Source organism: Mesitornis unicolor, unplaced genomic scaffold, assembly GCF_000695765.1.
Source record: "Mesitornis unicolor isolate BGI_N332 unplaced genomic scaffold, ASM69576v1 scaffold261, whole genome shotgun sequence".
NCBI lineage: Eukaryota > Metazoa > Chordata > Aves > Mesitornithiformes > Mesitornithidae > Mesitornis > Mesitornis unicolor.
This window is the reverse complement of record NW_010165638.1, coordinates 80494-103025: the sequence shown is the minus strand read 5'-3', so window position 1 is coordinate 103025 and position 22532 is coordinate 80494. Positions and strand designations below refer to the sequence as shown.

Sequence of the window (22532 nt, the reverse complement as noted above, 5' to 3'; positions counted from 1 at the left end):
TTTACAGATGGGAAAACAGTTTTAAGAACAATCAGCTGTTGTAGAAAAAATATTAGAAAATGAGCGTATTGTGTTCATTTTAGGGCTTTAGCAGGACAAGTTAATAATGGTAGCACTACTGGTTGGTAAAAATCCTGAACAGTTCTCCTAAAATAAGGAAAAACTACTGGGAGAAAATACTTGATCATGTAGTTAATAGCAATATAATGTATCTGGTAGCTTTGAGGTTGTATGGGCAATCTACGTGTGAGCAGTTTCAAACTGAAGCACTTCATTTACAATGTAAGTGTCTTTTAAGCTTTGTGTAGTGCAGATTGGAGCATTTGGCTACCACAGTATGAAACATAGCGTGTTTGTTTAATTTGCAGTGAAAGAGAAGGAAGAATTATTTTGATTTAAATAAAAAAATGAAAAGAACCTCTCATTTAATGATGATTTATGTTTGAGACATTTGACATCTCATATAAATGCTAACTGAGCTATGTATTTTTAATGTATTTTTTCCTGTCTGTAGGCTGAAGAGTTGTTTCTGTGGGTCCCTAGAAGACTACTGATGACAGTCGAGTCAGCTAAAAGCTCAGTGTTAGGTAAGAGCTTAAGGAAGTTCTTAGGCAAGAAGTTGATGTGTATGGGATCCTTCAATAGGAGACTTTCTTTTTTTAGCTGATCTCCTTTATGACAGGACTTGCTTATCACACCAGCCATCAGGTTTGAAATACTTAAAAGCCTCAAGTGTCAGTGGAAAGAATTTAATTTCCCTCTTTGTTTCTGGCTGAGCACACCAGATATCTTCCAGAAGTGTGTGTGTTATTTTGAACACATATCATGTTGCTTGTGTAACGCTTGGAGACAAAATGTTCTGAGGTACTGAGAGTATTGTTCTAGTTTCTTTATGTTCGTGCGTTAATCTGGGGTGATATTTGCCATGGGCAATTAATTTGGTGCCTCACCTTTCTGGGTTAATTCAGGGTCCCTGTATTCTCAAGATCGAATCCTTCAAGCCATGGGCAACATCACGTTGGCGTTCCACCTCCTCTGTGAGCGAGCCAACCCCAACTCTTTCTGGCTGCCCTACATCCAGACACTTCCCAGTGAATATGACACTCCTCTCTACTTTGAAGAAGATGAAGTGCAGTATCTTCAGTCAACTCAGGCCATACACGATGTTTTTAGCCAATATAAAAATACAGCTCGACAGTATGCCTATTTCTACAAAGTTATTCAGGTAAGCATCCTAAATGTAGCATGTGTTGTTCTAGTGATGATTACAGGGGAAGGTGTGAAAACAGCGATGCTAAATACTAGAGCAAGTGTGCTGCTCTTCAAGGTTTGAATCATTAAAGCAATTTCCTGCTGGTTTTTGAACTGCTGTTGAAATGTCACAGTTCAGTAGGCTTATGAATAGATAAGAATTATTTAGTTGGTCGAGAGGAATGATTACTGCCCTTTGTGTCTGGCATTGGGAGAGGCTTCATCTGAAATGCTGTACATTTTGGGGCCTACCAGTGCAAGAGTTATGGACAAACTGGAATGAGATCAGAGGAGGGCTACTAAGATGTTGCTTGCTTCAGTCCTTTATCCATACAGCAAGGGACTGAAGGAGCTGGATTTGTTTATTCTGGGAAAAGGACATAAGGGATGACCCAGTTACTGTTTCTGACTGGCTCCTGGTAGCCAGACTCCAGAAGTTTGCCTGTGGGAAGTTGGGCAAGGTGACCTGCACACATCAACCTATGCCTCTATGAAAAATGCATCATTTGCAGTAGACAAAGTAATATTATAATTGATAATTGACATAAAATAAAGCCATTGCATATGTTGTATTTCAAATGACCGTGGATTAACTGTTGTTTTCTATTCTATTGAACATAATTATTTTGATTGCTTTCAAATACAAAGATAAACCCATCTGGTAACCATCTGAGTATGGGGAGGCTTGAGATGGGTGAACTTTTCATCATGTTCTGAATGATTTAAACTGAGTTTCTAAGACAGAACCGTTGCTCTGATGTCTAGACATAGTTGATGTTTAAAGTGAATGGTGATGTGTTGTTGAGGTAGTGCTCAATGTCCAAACATCCAAAGCTTTTTATGGCAATATCTGTGTGAAAAGCACATGACTACACACTGAATTTCCACAGTTGTGTGATTTAGAGACAATTTTTTGGCCATAGGAGAGGTCAGAAGACATAAAGCAAATTTATTCTCCTTTAACATTATCAGACCTCCAAAGGTTGACTTATTAGTTGTTTTAAGTCAACAAAAGTTACATTAATTTGCTTAGCTGTTTGGTGTTCGAAGAGCTTCATGTTTCAAACATTCACCAAGTATGAGGAGTGGAGGGATACATTTTGAAAACTGAAGTCACTGAAAACCAAGTAAGGTGCACTTCAGTGAAGCAAGGAGTAGAAACAATGGCTTTAATATCAGGAAGGAACAAAATTCTTCATTGCAGGTGTCACAATTCAGGAAGTGATCGTTCAGCCAACTCTTCTTGTGCCATGTCCACGCTTCACCTGCCAGCTTTTGACTTTTTTTTTCCCCTCAAAGTGCACTGGCTGCAAACAGAACTCCTAAATTTTATTTCTTTAGAATATCTTTTTACCTTTAAATAGCTCTATTGGTTTTAAAGCATTATTAGTAGAATATCATATAATATCACACAGTTCTTCCTGCTGCTCCTCCTACTCTTGCAGTACGTATCAGACAGCTGAACTATCACTGACTGGTTCCGACACTTTCATTGACTGATCCTGCACCAGGAGTGTTCTGGGAGAGCTAATGAGCTCACAACATTAATTAAAAAAAACCCCCAAAACCTGAAATACAGTTTTACAGAGAAATGAGATCTGGATTTTTGACTACTGCGTGTTCAGAATTTCAGAACCGCTTCTCAGTGGTTGATGAATGCGTGTATGAATACGACATTAACGTGGTGCAAACACAACTGAAGGATGTATATAAAATGCAGTGGTGTAACATCAGTTAAAACGTGAGAGATCTGTTATGTGAAAAGCAATTTAAATGTTTGACAAAATGCTTTCTAATGAAAACTTCATGTGGTACCTAATCTGTTTAAGGATGGGAAATAATACAGTATTTCTCTTATTGTCTGTTAATGCTAATCACAAATCATTTGTTTAACATTTAAGCTGATGTGGTCCAAGTAGCTTCTCACTAAAAATAATATATATTCTGCATCAAAGTCCATGCTGTTGGCTGTTAAGAGTAAGAAACTCTACAGTTTGAGCAAATAATGTGCAAGAGGTGACTTTAGGGGCAGGCTGTTTGGAACCCCAGAAATGGTGATGTGCTGCACATGGTAACAAGCCCTTAATACACTGTACTGTATATATATTTTTATTTTCATTTGTAATTCTATGGAAGCTGATATCACAGCTCATGGAAGAAGACTTCTCGGTCTGATGTCATTGAGACCGATTCAGTTCGGTTTGATCTGCAGCAATGGGAAACCTTTGTGGGAATTGTGCTTAAATAAATGGCCATCTTCTCTTTGAAATTTATATTAATATACCCAAGAAAGTGTTTAGTATGGTACTTTTATACGACTTGTTAAAATGTAGGTTCTGGGCACTTGTGGTCAGAAATCTAGACCAGGTTTTTATTCTCCTAACAAATGCTTTTATTGCTTGTTTCATATTCTTGTATAATACAGCTGTTGTTTCATGTTGAACACGAGCGTGAAGGTAGATCAGGTAGGAATAATTTGCTTTATTTATTTGCACTTTGGAGAACAAATATTAGGTAAATTTTAGGTGTGTTCTTGTTTGGTGCTGTGCTTCAGCACTGCCACCTGACCACAATTTCAGCTGAACGTTTCTTTAGTGTTCAGTAAATGTCACATCAGGAAGAAACATAATTTCAGCCGACTCCAGGAGTGCAAATGAATGTCCTGGGTACCTGTTATTAATGCTGTTGATGAAAACTCTTGGGGAAAGATTTAAAACTTTTTGATTTCTGTTTCTGCTCTCAAAAATGAGAGCTTGTAATTTATGAAATGGTGAAGGGAAAAGAGAAAGGTGCATTAAAAAAAAGCCTCTTTCTTCCCTAAAACTTAAGTACTGCTTTTTATTATTCAGAAGAACTGAAATTAATTTTAGTATCATCTTGCATGCACTCATTTTATGAACAAAGTTGACCCACAAAGTCCTCGTGCTAAGGGTAATGTTTTTGGAAATTCATGAGCATATGGAAAAGGGAAGAAGAGGTGGGGAGAGAAAAATTCATCATGTAAAGGAAAAAAAGCAAAGCAAACCCATTTTCCTATGAAAGGCAGCACGCTCTGCAAGCTTTCTGAAAGTAAAAGTTAGATTTTTGTGTACCAGCCTTTCACTCAGTGCTACTACTGCTTTTTAATGAAATAAAATGAATAAGCAGTTGAATCAAAGCTGGCCTGGGTGACCAGGATTTTGATTTAACTTCAGTTATGCAGACTAATATACTTGTAATTTTTTAAATTTAGAAATAACGCTTTGTAATACAAAAATCTTACCACCATGTTTACTTTCTTGGTAGCTGTTCTACTGCAGAAAGTAAAACAAGGAGCATCTTGAAATAAAAGATGTTTTGCTGACACTTGAAGACACTGAAAAAGGGAGTATTTTGTGCAGGCACAGTATTTTAATTCCTTTGCAACATTTTTGTCTGCAAAATATTTTTTAGTGGTTAATTTTCTTTCCAAATAGGATTTCTAGACTGGAATTAAGATAATTTGCCTTCTGATACGTGTGCAGTTTTAAACATTGTGTGATGAGCGCTGGTCTGTTTTATTTCCCTCACTTCTCCATCAAGGTGATGTCTTGGAGCCCTGCAGTGCTGCCTCTGTCTCCAAGTGCTTGGTTGGGGATACACGTGAAAAATGGGCAGATTTATGCATTTCACAGCTGTTGCGAGCTAAATCGTAGCCTGGGCTGATAAGCAGGAACAGGTGGGATGTTGAGGAGACAAAAATAAACCCCTGAGCATGTTAGCCAGGCTCTATAAACCACGCTGACACCTTCTTAAGCACATGTAAGTTGATAACTAGATAACTTAAAAACATTTAAATGTTTTTACAGATGTGCTTTAAAGGTGTATTTGGCCTCTGCATCGCGATCAAAGTACAGCGAACGGTCACAAAAGTACTTTAATCGCAGCAGCCTTGTTGTTTGCAAGTTGGTTTTTGTAGTTTCCTCCAACTGCAGGATTTCTTTTCCCCTGGGAGGTATGTGTGTGACTCCATTAACATTTATGGGCATTGCATGCCTACTAAAGGGCGAACAGAGCCCACGTATTTATGGCTTTATGTTATTTATTTTTTTTGGTATGCTGAAGTGTGGTATAATAAGCACAAGAGGGAGCCATATAGTTTAGACATTCACAGTGAGATGATATTCCTGAAGAAAGCACAAGTTGGAACCTTTTTTGAAACGAATATGCAGTGGTCTTTGTGTTTGACTTTCAGCTGCATTTGGGTGCCTGTTTGTAGTCTGCTGCAGAGAAGTTTTTGCAAATCAAAACAAGACATCGAGGCAAGGAGTGCGCTTAGAGGAGCTGAAGTGCCCAAATTCTGTTTACATTTTGCATGCTATCGGTCTGAAGCAGTGTTGTGTCTTCTCCCCAGGTAAAGGCTGTTATTAGCTGCCTTACTAAAAGACAATTTTATGATCATTTCAGTGAATTTTTAAATTCTCTGAAGTTGTAGGTCTGAAAGTAGCAGAGCCCATCAGTTAGCCAGAGCCACCGTTGCTTCAGGCTTTACTAGTGAGACTGGCCTTGAGGAATCCCAGGTCCCTGACAGCAGGAGGAAAGGCTGCGGCAAGGTAACCCAGTGATCTCTGGATGATCGTCATGACTGGGAGAGGTTCCTGAGGGCTGGAGGAAAGCAAATGCCAGGGAACAACAAGCCTGTCACCCTCACCTTGATCCCGGGAAGGTGCCATCCAGTGGGACCTTGGTGGGTTGGGGAAATGGGCTGAGAGTTGATGAGGTTCAACAACAAGTGCAAAATCCTGCATGTGGTGTGGAATAATCCCGTGAATATGTTGGAGGCCAAGTTGAACATGAGCCAGCAATGTGCTAAAAGGGCTGATGGCCTCCTGGGCTGCATTGGAAGTGTTGCCAGGAGCTGGAGGAAGGTGATCCTTCCCCTCTGCTTAGCACCGGGGAGGCCACACCAGGGTACTGGGTCCAGTTCTGGGCTCTCCAGTACAGGAGAGATTGGTAAGTAAGAATTTTGGGATTAAACCTAGTGGAGAAAGTAAAGTCACCTTTTTAAAGTAACATTTTAGCAAGTAAATTTAATTTTCTTTGACTCGGATGTCTGTTTTGTTGCTAAGTTAATGAGCAAATACTTGCAAATGCTTTCTGTGCCTTCTGTCAAGCTGCTGTTACTCAAGAAGGCAGAAGGTGCCCCATGAATCACACTTCTAAACGTTTATTTTAATAGAATCTATTTGGTGGAAGTCATTAATACTTTCAGGTAATATCTGTAGTCTGGTTTGCATCCAGTGGTTTTACAGAACCACTCATACTGGTTTTCTGACTGGTGTGTATTGACATCTGGACAGTGCCTGTGAAAATGTTATTGCAGTCCCATTGTGAATACAAACCTTGCAGTAATCTATTCAGAGATGTTTTCATCTGTCTGTTTGCACTATTGGACAGAGAACTTAATTTCCTGCAGGCTGTAATCCCTTTTGATCAGATACTAAATTTAATTTATTATTCATATAAAATTTGACTAATTGATTTAGTGTGAATGAACTTCTAAAATCCAGTTATTAGCTGTCGGGCACTGGAATATCATTTTAGCTTTAACACATTAAGTTCTAAATCTCAATATTACAGCATTTTTAAAACATGGTATCACGTTTGACTCTTGAATATTGGGTGTATTAGGTAAGACTTCATGGCTTCTGCTTTATTTTGACACCAATTTTTGAAACTGTGGTGATACTTTCAATATGACTTATGCCACTTGTACGTTATTTTTCTGTGCTGTTTCTAGTCTATCCTATTCAAATAAGCATATGAATTTTCCAGGTCAGTGTAAAGAAGAGCATGTGGTCTCTCTCTGTATTTGGCTTTAAGATTCTACCATTTAACTTCCATGTGCTAAATCATGTTTGAGTTGAATGCAGACAAGTATGCTTGCCTTTTAAAACCCTAAAATATTCACACATTTGGAAGTTATTATTTTTAAGCTAATATAATAGAGAATATTTTAATGCTTCTGAAGAGTTCAACGAATATACAGTCAAAAGCAAATGTATTCGGAAGCAGACGCGGTTTTGATCATGTACCAGGTAGGTCCTTAGGGTTCTCAGTTGTCCCCTGTACTTGCTTTATACTCATTGCCATGCCAATCAAATAACTTTTTTCAGAAGTAAGGTCAGTGACACTGTAAAAACCAAGATGGCACCGTTGCGAACCCTATAAAATCTCTCCCTTTTGTTTACTTTTCCACACATCAGCTTCAGGAGAGATTTAAAATTCCATTGAGTGGGCAGTTACGAAGGTAAAATAGTGTCGCTATTTAGGTTTGCTTTGTGCAAATTTCAGTGCCCGAGTTGTTCTGCTTGATCAATAGTAAATCAATAGGCGCTTAATAACGGAATATATTTATGCCTTTCTGTGTTTTTCCTCTCTGTGAGGGCCAAAATATTGTATTAATCTGTTTTGCTGGCAGCAAACCGAAGATTGTACGCTTGCATGTACCACTTAGTGTATGTACCGTAAGGTGCTTTAGACTTTGCGAACGTGCGCCAAATTCCTGATAGTTTCTGTGCGTGTCACTTGTGGTGTAACCCACCCCCGGCTCCGATATCGGTAACAGCAGATCCTGGGGCTTCTCTGGGCCGTTTCCGTGACAGCTCCAGGCTTTGCCGGGTCGCGTCTGTCCGTCTCCGCCAAACGAAGAGCTGAAGGCCTTGCGTGGGCAGGAGGCCTGCTGCCTCCATCTTCCCCCGTTCCTTCCACGGGAACACGGCGACAGCTCTGGGCTCCGAGCCAGCCGGACACAGGAGGAGGTGTTTGGCTGTTGGGGGCAGCATTTGCTCCTCAAGCAGCTGTTCCCTATCTCCTCCAAGGAGAAGGTGGCAGGCCATATGGAGGCATCCCGTGGTCCAGATTCAGCCGATAGGCGCCAGTTGGACCGTGCCGGCCTACATGGAAATCCAGGCACGTCCCACTCGGTGTCTGCTCTTTCTTACAGGCAGAAGATTTGAGAAGTTGGAGGAGGACAGACAGGATAAAACATATCTTTCGTTTTAGAGACAGATGTTATCTTTCTTTGGACGTTCATTCTTAAGATCTCCTAAGCAGTAGGTTTTAATTTCTTTTATATTCCGAGTGGTTTGGGTTCTGTTTTGCTGACCTCAATGCCCTGTTTCCTCCAAAGAAAAGGAGATGTACTTCAAAGCATATATGCCAGTGCTTACAAAATTTGTTTCTGCACAGTTTAAGCCACATTTGGGAGGAATAATACGTTGTCCTGTTAGTATGATGGGCTTTTAAAGCGTTTTTGGGAAAGATGGGGTTCTCAGCTGCTCTCCTAGTTGAGAATGCAGATAAGCATCCATTTTTACAGCTGATAGAGTGAGTTTTTTGTTTGCTTTTCTGTTAGTTGCTTTTATTTTTATTTTTTAACTGAGTTGCACTTTCTGAGGCACTTGAGTTTATCCCCAGAGATGTTGTCTGTGTCTTTTGTGGAAGCGAGTGCCTCGGCAGACATCAGGAGATCATCACGTACTTACAAGTATACTTTCTCATATAAAGTTTGTACTTATTGTGCAGATTTAATATTTTTCCTGATATAACAGCAGTTACAAATGTTCCATAAATTTAAAATATGATAACTAGCTGCTGTTTCTTAGAATGGAATACTCAAAGGATGTATTCTTTAAGCACTGCAAAATTATACAGGGGACTTATCTTTGTTAAAATTAGTAATTTAACTAAATTACAAAGTGGATTATCCTCTTCAGTCAGACCCAATGCTAATACTCTACACAGTGGGAGATTGATATGTTGCTAAGTAAACCAAAGTTGATTTTCTTGTTCTATGGTTTGAATGCGAGTTGAAGAGGAAGTGATAAGTTTTCAGGTTTGGATGTGTTTGTGCTATAGTCCCAGTACATCTGGTTCCAGGACTTACTGTGCCCAGTATGCCATGCTGGTTGTGCTACCTTGGTTATAGGATAATCATGAGCCAAGCTTCCACCTAAGTGGCTCCATGAACACTTAACTCGTATTTCGTGAGGATTTACCACAGGAGATAATGGACCTGGTGTGTATTTGTGTTACGTGAACTGGGATGGGAGGAACGGGGGAGGCTGTCTCATTGCAAAACAGCCTGCTCCTCAACTTCAGCCCTTTCTGCATTCACAAAATCTAACTGATTGTGAGAAAGGACGGGAAAAGGTATAGAAAACTTGGTCACTAATTTAAATGTCATATAGAGTCGTAGAATGGTTTGGGTGGGAAGGGACCTTAAAGCCCCCCCAGTCCCACCCTTGCCATGGGCAGGGACACCTCCACCAGCCCAGGCTGCTCCAAGCCCCGTCCAACCTGGCCTTGGGCACTGCCAGGGAGGGGGCACCCACAGCTTCCCTGGGCAACCTGGGCCAGGGCCTCACCACCTCACAGGGAAGAATTTCTTCCTAATATCCAATCTAAATCTCCCCTCTTCCAGTTCAAGACCATTCCCCCTCCTTCTATTGCTACCTGGCCTGGTAAAAAGTCCCTCCCCAGCTTTACTGTAGGACCCCTTCAGGAACTTCAAGACTGCAATGAGGTCCCTCCCTTCTTTTCTAGGAAAGGTTATTATTTTGGATTTCTTTATATTAAATATTTTGTAAATGAAGTGATCAAGAAATGGATGTTAAAAAGTCCACCACTATCTTTATTTAATAAAGGAGTTGCCACAGGATTGTAGGCAGGTTACTTGTGGCAGTTCAAAATTATTCCTGTGTACTCCAGCAGCCGAATGCCAACATCTCCTATGTGTGTGAAGTGGGTTTTCGGTCCTTCAGACCCTTGAGTTTGTAGCTGATGTTGTGGTTGAAGCTGTCTGTTGTGCCACTGCCGACTCATTAACTAAGACCGATATTTGCAGGTAGAAGGTACAGAAAAAGGGACTGCGCCGTTAAATTCCATTGCACCAGGAGGAGTCATTCCACTCGACTTCCGGTGCGTGAATCCCATAACAGTCTGGAGCAGCGCCTGCTTGCGTGTGCTGACAGAAAATAAATAAAAATTGCTGACATAAAGAGTAAGCAAGAACATTATTTAGATTTAATGAATTTCAATCCTGTGGTACCTTTTTAATTCTAAGGTTTGTTCCGTTAGGTTTTGCGAAGTAGGATGAGCTTTTTTTCCATCAGCAAAGTCCTACAAAAGCACAGGTTTGTGGATATAGTTCCTTGTGCTTCCCGAATTGGGCTGCTTGAAAATTCCTGAGCACGCCTCTGTAGTTATAAACTCTTATTACAAAGGAAAATAAGCTTTGGCTTTGTTTTTTTTATGTTGTCCTGGACAATGAACTGGCTTTCCTTTGTTAGGTTACACAGTATATGTCCAATGGAAAAAGTGAATTCTTGTTTCCCTGTAGATCGCCAGGATCCTCCATTCTGAATTCTTTATTTTATTTAGCTTTAGGGCAGCGAAAGCCTCGGCAGCTCCGCAGAGAGGAGATTCTCTTCAAGGCTGCTGCTTCAAAGGATTTTCCAGAGCTGGGAAAGGGACAGTAACCAGCAAATGCTGACAGATCTTCCTGCTTCTGGCCCTGAAATTGGGTGTGCGGTTGTGGTTTTGTACACCTACACATTGGCCTGAAACCATCGAGTAGCATCCAGCGAGGCTCCTAACGAAATCTCCCCGTGTTAATGAGTACATTTGGAAAAAGGGGAGAATCTGCTACGAAAGGGAAGAAAAAAATATATTGTTTGGTCAAAAGGAACGAGCCCTTGGGCCTTATGTTCAAAGGAATGAAAGTTAACAAGGTGGAAGCTTAAACTGGTTTTGGCTTTAACCGTTTCGAGTACCAGCAGTGTTTGAGGAGTGGGATTGGGGTGGAGTGATGCCCTCAGTGTAATGTTTAGGGATACTGATGCCCACAACTTCGCCTTGGACTTGTGAGTACTTGAAATGTTCTTCACAGAAATCCAACCACCTGTGTCTAGAAACCTGGGAAACCAACAAAAACAAGGATTTTTAAATTTGAGTTATATATTACAGTGGAGTAGTGGATGACTGCAATGGTCAGCTCGTCTCAGCTGAGGGGTGGTGTCTTTTCAAGAAAAAACCACTAACTTTGATTGCATCCAGTGATTCAATTTATTTTTTGTTTCTCAGAGTATACAAGGGCTAACAGTGCAAAGGAATATACTGGCCAATAGGACTTCACACCAAAATACATCAGTTCTTTGCCGAACATCTCGTAGCAGAGATATGAACACAGGTTTAACACTTTGTAAACTTTTATAGTCTAATTTGAACTTTTACTCAGACGTTTTATTGCATGCTGCAGTAGTGGGACTTGGACTCTGCATCACTTGGTAAACAAGAAACTATTAAGTTAATTTTAGTGGAAATCCCCTGTCAAGATTAAGAGCTCTGATAAATGAGATTGGGCATTTTGTGATTGAATGGGGCGAGGGGTTCTTGCCTCTAATAAATAGTCTGGCCACTCTTCTACAGGAGGTTAGTGCCCTTTCTATGTTGAAAGGCATGCAAATAGAAACAAACCTCGTCAAAAGCGGAGGAGTCCACTGGCATCTACTTTAAGTCTTGAGAATCATTGGTTTGTGATGTCCATCCAGAAATACGATGGAGGAATCGTTAGCGCAAAGGCTCCCATGGGGCATCAGGAGTTGTGCTTTCTCCTGAGACATTAAATGTGGATATTGCTGCTTCCCAGAAAGAGGAAAAATGTCTGAAAATGGCTCTTTTTTTCCCCTCTCCCCCCCTCCTTTTCTCTGGTTGCCATACTGAGTAACTGGCTCCTAGTCTGATAGTGTTTTAGGTGACTGGAATAACAGTCTGTCTCTTTCCGCAGTGGCTGCAGACAATCTGGCAGCAATCACTGTTACTTTTTAATATTTCTGGTTATTTTGAGATCTCCTCCAAATGTCTCAAAGAAGGCTTGGAACGCTGAAGGGGGAAGAAGCATTTTTTAAAAAAAAATTTCTTTAATTTTTTTTTTTTTTTTAGGAATAGCAGCATCAGGAGGAAAATGAAATTCAGCTTGCCACTATTTGTTTTTGCAGTGGTCATCACCCTGATTGCCAGCTCTGACAATATTTTCACAGAAAGGGTAATGAAATAGATGGTATTTGTTCTTTGTAATAACTCTTTCAGTAGAATGGTAGGACCTGCGTCTACATGAATGTACTCACATTTTCACGTTCCCCTTTTTTTTCATTTAAAGCTTCCCCTCCCAACTTTCTGAAACTACTTCGTACAGACTTGGTAAGTTAAAATTAGGGTTCGTGTAGTGAATAATGTCACATTTCAGAGCTAATCTGTAGTGACCTTATAAAAGCTAGAGCTGATTTTTTTGGTGTGTTTAAGTGTTTGTTTAGTTTAAATTCGTCTGTATCTTTTTTGATCAGCCTGAGCAATTTGCATGCTGTGCAGCAGTCATCTTCTATACTTTATTAAATATCTGTCAATTATAAATATCAAGGTTTTACATTAATGTCAAGATAGTGCATCAAAAATTCATGGAATATGTGACTTTTTTCAAGGGTATTTAATACTTAATGCATTTGTGTCATTTTTCTTTCTAGATATATTGACAGGTTTTATTAAGTGTTTGTTAGGGAGGTTTCATTTTTACCAAGGGACTATAAAGAGAAGCTGCATACTAAATCAATTCTTTAGTCAGAATATTGTTCTTTTTTGTGTATCTTCAGATTCTTGCAATCTATAGGGTTTTTAAGTTACCTAGCAAAATAGTCCGAGTCAGAAATTCAGTGTATCGAATATACTGATGTATCTTAACTTTAAAATAGCTGATAGGATATCGTCCCACGGCACGTTATAAATACGGTAATTATGTTCGCCGGGGTTTATTCTGCCTTGTGTCTTTTGACACCAGAGATTTTGTCCTTTATTGTAATTTAGTGGCGGTTTTCGGTGAATTACGGCTGCGCGGTGTCCATGCAGGGAGCGCGGCGCACCGCCAGGGGGCAGTGTCGGCCCGTGCTTTGCGCGTTCTTTGCGCGGGGCGGGGGGGGGGCGCTGAGCCGCGCTGGTTTTCGCGCAAATCAGGCGCATGGTCCGCAAAGCAACGGGACGGTGACGATGAGGATTTAGAAAGGATCCCAGCTTCGCTGTTTGTGTGAAATTTCTTTAAAAACTTCAGGTGCGGAGCGAGATTCCGACTTTTTGCAGCCAGCAGCGACGTAACAGATGGAAATGTTGTGATATTTTAAAAATAAAACTGATGGGCTTTTACGTCATTGTTGGTGTTGACTTGCCCTGCTTAGTTTATCAAAATTAATAGTACTTTTATTAAGTTAAAATTAACTTGTCATAAAGGGTGATGTTTGTTTTTAGGAGTTCTTATTCCCCACTGAAAGCTGAGTTTCTGACTTAATTTCTGGAACTGAGTCTGGACTCTCCTCCTGCAGCAAGGATACCTCCTGAAATGTATTGGTTTGGGTTTCCGTTCTGCTTTTTGTGAGAAGAAATAACTCTGTAAAATGCGGTGCTCCGGTTAAACTGGAGGGAATTTGTTACGCGATGACCACATCGTCGACGTGAATGAAAATCGTGGAAATGTACAGTGCTTTAGAAATTAAAAAATAGCGAGGGAAGGGACAGGAGTGGAATTGTGTGAACTTGTGTCACGTTTTAGCCAAAGTCCATCCAAAGGGTTAACTGAGGGGCTGAGGGAGGCAGGCACCTGGGACCTAACACCCAATTGGCAGTCTTTTGTAATATATAATTTGCCTAAAATTGCGCACTGAGCACAAGCTTTTGTTTTCTAATTGATTTACGGTTTGAGCCACTTTTACCTCATCCCCTACTGTCCTGAGCGCAGTGCCAGCAAGTACATTACAGTGAGAAATGATGAATTACCGGCCACTTGTGATGCTAATGCATCACCAGTAAAAACCTGCGTGTTACATGGAGCTTCATGCATTAAGAGTGTCGCCAAGATCGAGCGATGTGAAACAAAAATCATTTGTATCTCCTGAAATAACTGCTTGATCATTTACTTCAATTCGTCTCCTAGACCTAATTGAACCTGAAGATTAAAAAGTATGCTATTATGGCTTTCCATTTGTGGATCGGGATGGAGTTCTTAAAGAGTGTGAGTGTGGGCTTAACGCTACCTGTATTTGTGAGACTTTTAATAAGTTAATTGAGCGGAAAAGTAACAGGTATTACAGCTTCTTAAAGCCTTTTTAAATCTGAATATTGAGCTTGTAAATGACAACCACAGCATACGTTCACAAATGGCATTGCTCCACTTTTAGATGGGAGTGTGTGTAGATGGCTTCATGTAGGTACTACCTAATCGAGGTTTGTCACCAAAACTATTGAAATACGCCAGTCTGTTCTGTGTTGGCTGCATAAAACCTTTACAGGTATTGAGGAAGAGCTGAAAACCTTGAATGTCTCATTTTTACTTGTATTGGTGAAAGAACTTGGAGTTTTCCCAGAGAAAAGGAAAATGCGGAAGTTGTTGAAACCTAATACGTGCTTATTGTCCGATTTCTTTCCCCCGCCACGGGCTGGGTTTTGTTTTACCTTCGCGTCCTCGGTCCACCTTAAATTTTGTATTTTTCTACGATGTCTGTGGGTTCCAGTCTTGAAATATGAAGAAACAGATTTATGGCGGCTGCTGGGCACAACAAATTAAGTTGACAGTGATGTATGAGAGCATAATAGCATGATGATCCCTCTGTAGCGCGGCTGGACGCCTCCTGCTTCATTTGGCTCTTGTTAGGATCTGTTAGGCAGCTAAATAATGAGATTCTGCTGACTGATTTCTCTTTTCTTTATCTTTTCACCTTTTTCTGCAACTTGCATTTCCCAGACCCATCCTAATGCCAGCAAACTGCCCTTAAAGGATTCTTTCACTTATGACGACTACAGGTTGGTCTGTCTTTTAATGCCTTTTAACATTTTTTTTTAATTATTTTTTTAAATATAGTGAACTGTGGGGCCCTGGAAAGGCCTCATTGGTGAGAGAGCCCTATTATTGAAATGTTAAGTGTAAGATTTGATACCGATACACTTAATGCAGAAGAAGGTAAAATCAAGGTACAGATTTTAATTGTTACAAAGGAATAGTCATTAGGAGCAGTGAATTTAGCCAGCTGGCACAGATAGTCTGAGATTAGTAAGGTGATTCGTTGTTTCTTAAGAAAATAATTCACTTGATGTTGCATTTTGGATTTGGGGATTATTTTTTTTTAATTTCTTTAATTTTCTACCAGCACACAGTAGTAAAACCTAATATTGACAGTGGCTGTTGAGCAGGAGAGCTGGAGAACTCGAGCTGTACACGTGAAGCACGAGTGTCACTTGGAGGTGCTATAGGGGGTGTCATAATTAAGATAAAAATAAGAATAATTAAGATAACAAGAGCTTTAATTCTGTTAAGTGATTAAAATAGCATGAATAAAAGGCATTCATTAGGTCTTTCAGGGAATTTTTGAGCCTAATTGTCCTTCTGGGTAAGTTTATGACAGCAGAATTTCCAAAGCATGCCCCCTTCACTTGTAGGGTCACTGAGGGGCACACAAATGTACCTGTGAAGCGGTCTAAAATTTTGCAGATAAATTACAGTTTAAAGGAAACATATTCCTGTTACGTTTCAGTGTTGGTATATCAAAATTCCCCACAATTTTAACTTGCTTTTAGATGAAGTGGATTTCAATCTGACTGTATCTTTCTAAGCAATCTGTAGTCCTCCTGAAAAAAAATCCTTCTGAAAGTCTAATTCTGTATATTAAATTATTAGAATTGTAAAATTTTAAAACGATTTAGTAAATTAGTAGTATTATAAATTATTAGTATTAGTAGGAGAGTCTGTGGGAGTTAAAAATAGTAAAATTATTAAAATTATTCCCCTCCCCCCAAAAAACACAACAAATATATGTATTAAGACCAGAACATAGTCAAACTAAGATTATTTTTTTCCCCTCTAGCATTTAATATTCATTTTTGTCTGAAATAAAATAAAAATGACATCTCAGAGAATCCTGATGTGCAAAGCGGGGTCTCTGGGGGTGTCTTGGAGCTGCTGCTTCTCCTGCGAGTGGTGTCACCTTCTGCTGTTACTGTCAGTGTGATCCTTGAGAAAACTAAGATTATATTATAAATATATATATGTAATGTTGTGTATTGATGTTTTGAACGCTGACCGTCTCATGTTTTTAATTCTTCTGTAGATGGGCGGTTTCCTCTGTCATGACACGGCAGAACCAGATCCCAACAGAAGATGGTTCCAGAGTCACGCTGGCTCTCATACCTCTGTGGGACATGTGTAATCATACTAATGGACTGGTAAGCATTTCTTCAGGGCTGCTGAAAGGCTTTAGGGCTTAAATATTAAGCCTTTCAACTGCGTGGAACAGTTTAGTAACACTTTTAATTATACGTCTTAACACAGGTATTTCATCTTCCCAAGCGACCCTAAAAACTGATATCTGAGGGAAAGATTTGTCCGTTTCTTTAATGTCACAGAACCACAGAATCCCAGACCGTTAGGGATTGGAAGGGACCTCCAAAGCTCATCCAGTCCAATCCCCCTGCCGGAGCAGGAACACCCAGATGAGGTTACACAGGAAGGCGTCCAGGCGGGTTTTGAATGTCTGCAGAGAAGGAGACTCCACAACCTCTCTGGGCAGCCTGGTCCAGTGCTCTGTCACCCTCACTGAGAAGAAGTTTCTTCTCCAATTTAAGTGGAACCTCCTGTGTTCCAGTTTGTGCCCATTACCCCTTGTCCTATCATTGTTTGTCACCGAGAAGAGCCTGGCTCCATCCTCGTGACACTCACCCTTTAAATATTTCTAAACATGAATGAGGTCTCCCCTCAGTCTCCTCTTCTGCAAACTAAAGAGCCCCAGCTCCCTCAGCCGCTCCTCAGAAGGGAGATGCTCCACTCCCTTGATCATCTTTGTAGCCCTACGCTGGACTCTCTCCAGCAGTTCCCTGTCCTTCTTGAACTGAGGGGCCCAGAACTGGACACAATATGTCTTGTGATAGCTTTTCAGGGAGAACTTTCTTCATCTAGAGAAACCCTTAGAAGTGATTGCATACTTGCATACAGTTATATCTCATACATATAATGTAGTTTTCAGTTACAAGATACCTTTTTTCCAGTGAAGTCTGAATATTCTTCTGAAATGGAGTTTGTTTTTTGACCAACTGAAAAGGATTCACACCACTGGACAGATTCGCTCTGAGAATAGGAAATCAGGCAGTGATGGAGGCTGCTTCTTGTAGCTACCACTAGGGAAAGTGGGTAGAAATTTGCAACTAAGAAATACCGCCTGCTCTCCTAACCATGCCCAAAGAGCCTTGTTACGGAGACAGCACCAACAAGAACAAAGCCGAGTTCAACAAAAACAGTACATCTGTTACTACATCAAAGCGACAAAATGCAAAAATACTACTTTAGGGCATATTAAACATTTAAAAGGTGACATATGTATCTAGAAAGTCAGACCTGCTGACATTTTGGCTTACGTGAGCTAGCTGAGAGGATAGGGTCTTGATTTCATTAACACGCCAGTTAATGTTGAAGTGAGGAAATGGAAACCCAGAAGAGGATGGATTATCAATGTTATTTAGCCAGGCTTCAAAATTCATACCCTCCAATTGTGTTTCCAGCTGATAATATTACTTATTGTAAGCAGTGAATATGACCATACTATTCAAGTAGTCTGGTTCTTTTGTGGGAGTTGACCTGAGTGTTAGGGCAGCAGCATGTGTTAGTGGTGTTGGCATAGAAAAGCCTGGTTTAAATGAACAACTTGTAAAGCAAATTGGTTTTCACTTGATGTTTAGCTAATTTCTTGTTCCTATGACTGTACCAAATACAGCATGGTAGACTAGGCTGCGAAGCTGCCAGTGTTTGAGGTTTATTATTTTATTTATTTATTTTTTCCCTATTAAAAAATTATTGCATGTTGTTTTTAACAGCAATTCTTGCTTTTCACTATTATAACTTAGATTTAGCAATGAAGCTTGCATGAGAGTCTCCAGGATAAAGAAAATTGCTTAAAATTCAGAAATGTATATTTTTGTAATATAAGTCTTAGCTGCAAGTATCAGTACTTCCTGTAGCCTTTTCCTGCTGGGCATCTCTTTCAGATGCTGTTGCAGAGACTTGTCTGTATTCATTAGACAACTCTTAATGAATACCTTCAAAGTTGGGATTAGAGGAAAGAGGAAGAGAATTAAGGTTCTGGGAGGGGAAAAAAAAATAAGTAGCCTATATTAAAAGGGCAGCTAGTTATGTTTTAATCATTCAAAGTTGTATTTAAATTGATAAAGTGATTTTTATTTTTATTGCGCCCTTTAACAAGGGGTTTGATATGGAGCCAGGCTCTGGAGCCAAACCTGCTAGTGCAGTAGTGCATCATTTGAAGCATTTTTTAATGCTGAAGTCTATCCTAAAGGAGGGAGGTGTGTGCTGAACTGAAATCTTTTGTATCTATATACAGACTTCACTCATTTGTTTCGTATTTCTACAGATACTAGTTTAAATAGTTACAGATTTAGGAAGGATAGACAACTGTAATTGATAATAGACTAAGAAAAGCTCCTAAAGCTATTTTTGCTGTGTGGTAGTTTCCTTGTACTATTAGAAGTAGGGGAAAAAAATACCTGCTAAGATAACTGTAAGCTCTCTATGTTCTCGTTTATATTATTTTAGGGTGAGGTGAGGGTATGTTCTGCTGTAATCATAGCGCATCCCTTTAAAATACACGAAGGGACTTGTTCTTCACTGTAGGAAAGTAAGAAACAAAAGATGGCGTTGTCTGTTCCTAATAGAATACTGAAATACTTCTTGAGTGCATCAGCTCCTATAGATCCCTGTTCTTGCTTTATTCCACAGGGCCCCTTTCCACGAGCCAGATAATAAAATGCTCTTTGGGTTTTAACTGGAGCCAGGTCCATCCAGCTTTTTCTTGCTTCTGACACTATTAATTAGATCAACCTGCCTCTAAGAACTATATCAAAATGGTTGTCTTCATGCATTTCTCATTGTTATTCTTTAGTGGGATTGTATTTTGACAGTCAGAGGTTGATTACCAGTTCTGCCAGAGCTTTAAATAAGCTACATTTTGCCTGTTGGGCTGGGTCCATCCTTAATCACTGACCAAGCAACTATTGCGTGCTTTATACACGACTTGAAATTCATGTATCAGTCTGCTTCAGAAATAAAACTGAAGGGATGCAATTTGTCAGCTATCATGTGGGAAGAGAAGTAAACACCCTGTTAATTCTCTTATATGACTGCTATTAAAAGAAAGAGGAAATAAGAGTCTAGCACTCCATTAGGCGTTATAGAAAAACCTTTCAGAAGCACTGCTGTTTTATTTTTAAAAAAAAAGGCAAAAATAATGAAAAAAAGAATCCCAAAATTGAGCAGCATGCTTAAACTGACAGAATCCTTCTCTTAACATACTGATATGTCCCCAGTCCTTGAAAACCTCCATTTCCACAGGCATTTCAAGAGACTAAAATGGAGTTTTCACATTCAGGAGAATTTCATTGAGTTTGCACACTAAGAAAATTTCAGGACAGGTCAAGTGCTGTCAAAAATTCCCTTTTTTTGAATGGAAGTTGCTGTTTTTCAGGTGATGGGTCTAGTTGAACTTAAAAGGTACATTTGTCATAGTGAACGTACAGGAGTTTCTGTGCCTAAATACCACAGCCTGTGTTTTGCAGTAGGCTGTGTCGCATGGTTCCTGTCTTCTCTTCTGATCTCAGTGTACCAGAAAACCCATTAACAGACCGAAAATGGTGGCATTGTTGTGTGGAGCAGCTCTGTGAGCTTCCCCAGGGCCAGGCTGCCTGTGCCTGGGGCTGCCATTTTGGATTTGGGTTTGCTGTGTCGTATACGAGTTCCTCATGCTCTGTTTTGAGCATTTTCATGTTCATTTACAAAGGCTGAGGGAGAATCTTCAGCTCCTTGTAGCGATAGGATGAGGGGTGATGGTTTTAAACTAGAAAAGGGTAGGTTTAGGTTGGATATGAGGAAAAAGCTCTTCCCCATGAGGTGGTCGATCAGTGGCACAGGTTGCCCAGAGGTGGTGCAGGCCCCATCCCTGGAGATATTCAAGGCCAGGCTTGATGGGGTCTGAGCAACCTGATCTGGTACCAATGTCCCTGCTACTGCAGGGTTGGACTGGATCAGCTTTAAAGGTCCCTTCCAACCCAACACATTCTATGATTTGTGATTCTTCAAGGTTTCTCCACAGGCCCAGAGCATATTTTTCCATGTTAGCTCTGTCTGTACTGTATTCAGAATACCTACCATAAAAGTTTTTTCCTGATTTTTCAGCAGCTTCTCTTCTATCCTGTGGCTACATCTGGGCCTACATCTTTGGTAACGCTATTCAAGAACATGCAGTTTGTCACTTTTAAAGTATTACATTTTTAGGATATCTTTACTTGTTAGTATGACCACTTCACGGTTTCGTAGGGGTTTTTTTTGAGAAGTACAGGTTTTGTTAAGAGAACTTATCCTCTTCCATTGCCTGTCATAAAAAAAAATCCTTTTAGCATTTTAAGGATATTACTTAACTTTAGATAAAGGGATTATTTGCAAGTAAATTATAATTCTCTGAAGATTGTATCCCCTAAAGATCCACAGTTATCTAATCCGTTTTCATTGAGAGATCAAAAATATGCTGGCAGCTGAAGGATAAAGCACAGCGTATAGAGCTGGCAGGGCCTTGCTCCCTTGGGCCTCATGGGAGAGACTGAAAAATTCAGAAATTCATAATAATCTTGTGGCTTTAGCACGGGACTGTCTGTGGTCTGGAGAGGGAGCTTTCCTCAGAGCCCTCTGTTCACTTCAAGTAAGTTATTTATTCCCTTAATTTTCTTTATCACAGATTTTTTTTTTTTTAAAAAAGAGATGGCTTAGGAATCTTAGAGCTACTACTAACTGTATTACGTTGCACAGAGAAATAAATGTATGCAATTGCTATTGTTAATATCTGTTTCCAATAGGACAATGTTTTGTCAATGGTGGGGGAGATAAATGTAAAATGCCAAAGGTGCTTTTGTTTTTCTTTTCTTGGATAGATCACTACAGGCTACAATTTAGAAGATGACCGGTGTGAATGTGTAGCGCTTCAGGATTTCAAGGCTGGAGAACAGGTAGTGTGAACAGTTATCTACATAATTGTTCTTTAATTATGCTTTGTGGGCACTTGGTAACTCCCTACAAAATTTTAATAGCAGACTGGTGTGGATTAAGCCCTGCTACATTTGAATTTCATTATGCTGAGCTAATTTTGTGTGAAAATACTACCAAACCAAGTGCCATTTTTCAGAAGAAAATACTTTTTATCATTTTGTAGACCCTAACTTTAGTTGTTTTGATTCCCGATATTTCAGAGAACTAGCTGAAATATTTAATCACAGGTAGATGCACATGCACAGACACAGAGTTTGCTATTCTGGATGAGATTAAGAAGAGGCCATAGCCAAAGGACCAAACAGGAATATATTTTAGATTTGGGGTGCCCCTTCACCTGCAATAGCAGATTGGAGTCTTTCTTAAAAATGTTGGTTTGTGTTTCTTCTTTAGTCTTCGTGTAACAAGAGGCTAAATGCAGGATAGCTGCCAATTTTGCCCATTTTGCCATTCCTGTGCTTAGTGAAAATGAGAAAAGACCTAAAAATATTCTACAGGCATGCACGTGTGAACTACCCCTGCAGCCTGAAACGAAGTACCAAAGGCTGAGTCTTGCACAGATGCTTGAAACAGTTCAGAATCCAGTTTTTATATCAGTCTGAGTCTTTACCTTTACTGTAGTATTTTGCCAGTGTTACACTTAATAATATTTTGATTTTCATTTTTTTCTTATGTATTGTTACCATCTTTTTTTTAACAAAGATGTGTCTGAAAAATTGTTTTAAGTATGACTTTCCAGAGGTGTATTTATCCCCATTGCTACGCTGGGGTTTACAGCGATTGTATATTTTTTGTGTTGCTCTTAGAATTTGTTATGGTAGTCAAATATTTGCCGGTTTTTCCAATACCGGTGTGATGAGTTAAAAGCGGTCCACAGTTTTTTCCAGAAGTGATCCAATTTATAATTTTCCACAGCTGGCAATGGATGTGTCATATAGCTGTTCTGGCTGCTCTCTCCATTTCAATTACAGAGGCTTCCTCAATTTCGATTTTATTTTGGCAGTTTCGCTTTGTCTGCTATTTATCGGATTTTTTTTAAATTTCTGTGCAAACTTTTAACTGTTACAGACATCATTCAGGCACTTTAATTATATAATGCTTCAGTCTTTTAATACAGAGTGCAGATGTT

The 22532-nt window shown here is 39.8% G+C and overlaps 1 protein-coding gene across 1 annotated transcript in view; it reads left to right on the top strand.

The window, feature by feature from the left end:
• Positions 1-22532, top strand: part of SETD3 (SET domain containing 3) — a 31720-nt gene that overhangs the window by 4987 nt on the left and 4201 nt on the right. Inside the window, exons 4-8 of the mRNA XM_010194680.1 lie at positions 515-587; positions 969-1225; positions 15053-15111; positions 16413-16527; positions 21289-21363. Coding sequence (XP_010192982.1) covers positions 515-587; positions 969-1225; positions 15053-15111; positions 16413-16527; positions 21289-21363 — 579 coding nt within the window. The remainder of the gene's footprint in view (positions 1-514; positions 588-968; positions 1226-15052; positions 15112-16412; positions 16528-21288; positions 21364-22532) is intronic.